At 45.6% G+C, this 5,291-nt stretch overlaps 1 protein-coding gene across 1 annotated transcript; it reads left to right on the top strand.

Annotated features, from left to right (window-relative positions):
• The first annotated feature begins 565 nt into the window (after window positions 1-565).
• On the top strand, window positions 566-2,491 carry LOC127804448 (uncharacterized). The gene has a single exon (XM_052341312.1). The coding sequence runs from the start codon at window positions 566-568 to the stop codon at window positions 2,489-2,491; it is 1,926 nt and encodes a 641-aa protein (XP_052197272.1).
• Window positions 2,492-5,291: the final 2,800 nt, after the last annotated feature.

Here is a 5,291-nt window from a genome sequence, read left to right as displayed (position 1 = left end):
ATATGTATGTTCACCACACCTGTATCCTATTATTATCTGCCATGCTCTTCCTTCTTATTTCTTATGCTTGTTGAGCTTTATAGCTCACGTTGTACTCTCCTCCATTCCAGGTAAAGGTAAAGAGGTAGCAAGTGGGGAGTCAAGCAAGAAGGATGGGTAGACATGTGCGCGTGCGGGTCCCCTCTTGATTTAAAGGGTCTTGGGAAGTTGTGTTGGTAGATGTGTAGACTTTATTTTGTGTGTAATGTAACTTAAAGAAAAGTCATGCTGTAATCCTTGGAAGTATTTATCTTGGGTTTGAGTTTGATGATGGCAGGTGTATGCATGCTTGTGGCTAAGTGTTGTTTTGTCCATGTTCTCTAGCACCCATTCTTCCAGGTTGCCTTGAAATGGGTTAACTTGGGGGAGGGGGTGTTACAAAGTTGGTATCAGAGCAGTCGAGAGATGACCCCGCGCACATAGGATGTCGGGTAGAGTTAGGAGTGTGCGTCAGTCTTTGTTATGCGTTTTTGGTAAAGTTTAATAATTGCAAATTGGATCCTAACTTCAATGTGTCTTCAGGGATATGAGTGCTCACCGAGGACGACCACGGACTCGAGGACAAGGACGAGCTGCAGCTATCCCTGATGCAGCATCTGAGGCTTCAGAAGGTTCTAGTAGTGATTTACGTCAGGGGATGGCTGCGATGCATGGCACTCTAGCGGGGATTTTGCAAGCTATTAATAGATTGGCGGATAATCAGCCTAGACAAGAGCGCAGAGAAGTGGAGGAACCCGTGGTAAATCTTGGAGTACAGGGGGCGGGAAGCAGTGATGGGGGTCAACTGTTGAAGAACTTCATGGCGCTTCGACCACCAGAATTTACTGGAGGGACGGATGTAGCAGTGGCGGAGAACTGGATGCTTTCCATAGAAAAGCACCTTCGCTCTATGGGTTGTACAGATGCCCAAAAGGTGCAGTTGGGCACATTCCTCCTTAGGGATGATGTAGAAAGGTGGTGGGAGACAGTCCGTCAGAGGTATGGGCCTAGGGATCCTACCTGGGCAGAATTTCAAAATGCATTTAATGAAGCTTATTGCCCAGCATGGTATAAAGAGCAGAAAGTGTATGAATTTATAGAGTTGGTGCAGGGCAGCAAGACAGTGGCCCAATATGAAGCTGAGTTTATAGCCTTAGCCAGGTATGCCCCTGATTTGATTTCTACCGAGGAGAAGAAGGCTTTTAAGTTCCAGCGAGGGTTGCGCCCCGAGATCCGACACGCATATGGTGGTGTGAGAGTTACAGATTACCCCACAGTGGTGCAGAGGGCTTATGCTATTGAGCATGATCGTGGGGAGTGGAGAGCAGCCCAGGCCTTGTTCAGAGGATCCAAAGCTTCCCAGGGATCTACCAGTGGCAAGAAGAGGAGAGGGGAAGTTGGTTCAAGTAGTGAGACTATGAAGCTTCCATCCTGTACTCATTGTGGGAAGAAACACCGGGGGCCTTGTCTCTTCGGGCAATTGGTTTGCTATCTGTGTGGCCAGGCAGGGCATGTACGCAGGGATTGTCCACGTAGCTTGGAGGTCTCATCTACCCCCGAGGTGATTTGTTATAGATGTGGGCATCAGGGGCACATGGCAAATACTTGTTCTAGAGCGATGCCAGGCCGAGGCCAGAGATCAGGAGGGCTGAGTCAGAGGGGTAGTCACAGGCCAACAGCTTCCAGAGCTTCAGGAGCAGGCCCACGAGGATCTTCACCGGTTACTCAGCATTCCATTGCTGTGGAGAGTCCTCAGGTACAGGGCCGAGTGTTTGCTCTCACAGCAGCTGAAGCGGAGAAGGGGACTAATACCATCCAAGGTATTCTTTCATTATATAATCATGATGTGCGTGCTCTTTTTGACACAGGATCCTGGCATTCCTTTATTGCATTGCATGCTGCGAGTTATGTACCTGATCCACGGATTGTGTTGCCTTTCCATTTGATTGTGTCCACTCCGGGAGGTAATCAGTTATGGGGTAGAGAGGTACTTTTTAACTGTGAAATTGAAGTCCATGGTAGGAAATTACCAGGAGACTTGGTGATTTTGGATCTTAGAGACTTCGACCTTATCTTGGGGATGGATTGGTTGTCGAATCATTATGCTAAAGTTGATTGCCATCAAAAGATCATTCATGTTGAGCCTCCCTTACAGCCTGTCCTTGTGTATAGAGGCGTCCAGCCCATGTTAGTGACTCCCATGATTTCAGTTATGAAGGTTGAGAAGTTAATGCGTCAGGGTTGTGAAGCTTATTTGGCATTTGTGATGACTGAAGGCAGGAGCAGTACACCACTGACAGAGGTACCGGTTGTATGCGATTTTCTTGATGTATTTCCAGATGAACTTCCAGGTTTACCACCTCGTAGGGAAGTAGAGTTTTCAGTGGAATTGATGCCAGGTACCCAACCTATTTCCAAGACTCCGTATCGGATGACGCCTAATGAACTGAAAGAATTGAAGGCCCAATTGTAGGAGTTAATGGAGAAGGGATTTATCCGCCCTAATACTTCACCATGGGGTGCCCCAGTCTTATTTATGAGGAAGAAAGATGGATCTTTAAGACTGTGTATAGATTATCGCCAGTTGAATCAGGTAACAGTGAAAAATAAATATCCCCTCCCCAGAGTTGATGATTTGCTTGACCAGTTACGTGGAGCAAGGGTTTTCTCCAAGATTGATTTGAGATCGGGGTATCACCAGGTGAGAGTCAGGGATGAGGACATACAGAAGACAGCATTTCGGACCCGCTATGGTCATTATGAATTTGTTGTGATGCCATTCGGTTTGATGAACGCCCCCGCAGTGTTTATGAACTTGATGAATCGGGTATTTCAAGAGTACCTAGATCGGTTGGTGATTGTTTTTATAGACGACATCTTGGTGTATTCTCCCAGTCCTGAGGATCATGCTGTACATCTCTTTATGGTGTTGCAAAAGCTTAGAGAGGAGCAGTTGTTTGCAAAGTTTAGCAAATGTGAATTTTGGCTCCATCAGATAGGATTCTTAGGTCATATCGTTTCAGGAGATGGTATAGCAGTGGATCCTGAGAAGATTAGAGCTGTTATGGATTGGCCCAGGCCTACTATCGTGACTGAAATTCGGAGTTTCTTGGGATTGGCCAGCTATTACAGGAGGTTCATCAAGGGTTTTGCTAGATTATCTTCTCCTATGACAAAGTTAACTCATAAGGATGCCCGATTTGATTGGACTGACGATTGCGAGACTGCATTTCAAGAGTTGAAGAGGAAGTTAACTACCACTCCTGTGTTGGCTATTCCTAAAAGTGGGGAAAAGTTTATTATCTTCAGTGATGCATCATATATGGGCCTAGGGTGTGTATTGATGCAAGAAGGCCATGTGATCGCTTACGCTTCTAGACAACTGAAGAAACATGAGGTAAATTACCCCACTCATGATTTAGAATTAGCGGCTGTTGTTTTTGCTTTGAAGGTATGGAGACATTATCTATATGGTGAGAAGATAGAAATTTATACAGATCATAAGAGTCTCAAGTATCTGTTCTCCCAAAAAGAGTTAAATATGAGACAACGTCGGTGGATTGAATTCTTTAAGGATTTCGATTGTGAGATCTTATTTCATCTTGGGAAGGCAAATGTGGTGGCAGATGCTTTGAGCCGAAGATGAGCTTCTATAGCCATGATGATGATACAGGAGTGGCAGCTGTTAGAACAACTGGATGACCTAACCATTACGGCCGATAAAGAGACCCCAGGTTTGTATTGTGCTTATTTGGGAATCCAATCAGATTTGATACAGCGGATCAGAGCCCAGCAGCCCTATGATGAAGAGTTAGGCAAAGTGTTGGAACGGATAGGGGACTATGTTCCCATGGGATACAGTCAGCGGGGAGATGGACTGTTGCTATTCCAGAGCCGTATTTGTGTGCCAGATGATCGGGGGATGAAGCAGGAGATTTTATTTGAGGCGCACAGTACACGCTATACTATTCATCTGGGCACGACGAAGATGTATCAGAACTTACGATGATTATTTTGGTGGCCTGGTATGAAGAAGAATGTAGCAGAGTTTGTTTCTAGATGTTTGGTTTGTCAGCAGGTGAAGGCAGAGCATCAGCGACCCGCTGGATTGATTCAGTCCCTACCCATTCCTATTTGGAAGTGGGATGATATTTCGATGGATTTTGTTACCGGATTGCCGAGGACTTCACGAGGACATGATACTATTTGGGTGATTGTCAACATACTCACTAAGTTTTCCCATTTCCTACCCATCAAGAAGACGTTTCCTTTGAACCGTTTGGCTCAGCTTTATATTGGGGGAGATTGTTAGGCTGCACGGAGTGCCTTCCAGTATAGTGTCTGACCGTGATTCCAGATTTACTTCTCACTTTTGGGATGCTTTGCAGGCGGCTTTGGGTACTAGATTGAAATTTAGTACAGCATTCCATCCTCAGACAGACGGTCAGACAGAGCGCACGATCCAGACTATGGAGGATATGTTGAGGGCATGTGTGCTTGATTATCATGGTAACTGGGATGACCACCTGCCATTGATCGAGTTTGCATATAATAATAGTCATCATTCCAGTATTGGTATGGCACCTTACGAGGCACTCTATGGGAGACCTTGTCGGTCTCCATTATGTTGGGAGGAAATAGGGGATAAGGCTATTCTCGGACCAGAGATAGTAGAGCAAATGACCGAGAAGATTCGGACTATTAGGGCCAGAATGAAAGCTGCTCAAGACAGGCAAAAGAGTTATGCGGATTGTCGGAGGCGAGCTTTGGAATTTTCTATTGGTGACCACGTATTTTTGAAGGTTATGCTAGTACGAGGAATTCGGAGGTTTGGAGTTTCAGGGAAGCTTGGTCCACGTTATGTGGGTCCATTTGAGATTTTAGAGCGTGTTGGGGCATTAGCGTACCGGCTAGCTTTGCCTCCCCAATTAGCCAGTGTGCATAATGTATTCCATGTCTCCATGTTACGCAAATATGTTCCCGACCCTCAGCATGTGATTGACTTCCAACCTCTTGAGTTAAGAGAAGATTTAACATATGAAGAATTTCCAAGTTGCATCCTCGATCGTAAGGAGAAAGTGTTAAGGAATCGAATCATTCCCTATGTGAAGGTGTTATGGCAACAACATGACTTTGAAGAAGCAACTTGGGAGCTGGAGAATGAAATGCGACGCCTTTATCCCCATTTATTTGAGCAAACAGGGACGGAACCCATATGACAGAGTATGATGGAAATAGGGAAAGCAGTGTTGTCCAAAACCGGTAAGTGAGCG

Source organism: Diospyros lotus, chromosome 6 (genome assembly GCF_014633365.1).
Source record: "Diospyros lotus cultivar Yz01 chromosome 6, ASM1463336v1, whole genome shotgun sequence".
Classification (NCBI taxonomy): Eukaryota; Viridiplantae; Streptophyta; class Magnoliopsida; order Ericales; family Ebenaceae; genus Diospyros; species Diospyros lotus.
The sequence above is the reverse complement of the archived record's forward strand: the minus strand, read 5'-3'. Positions and strand labels throughout refer to the sequence as shown.

Coding starts and splice junctions, on each gene's coding strand:
- LOC127804448 (XM_052341312.1), top strand. CDS start 566: ATGAGTGCTCACCGAGGACGACCACGGACTCGAGGACAAGGACGAGCT.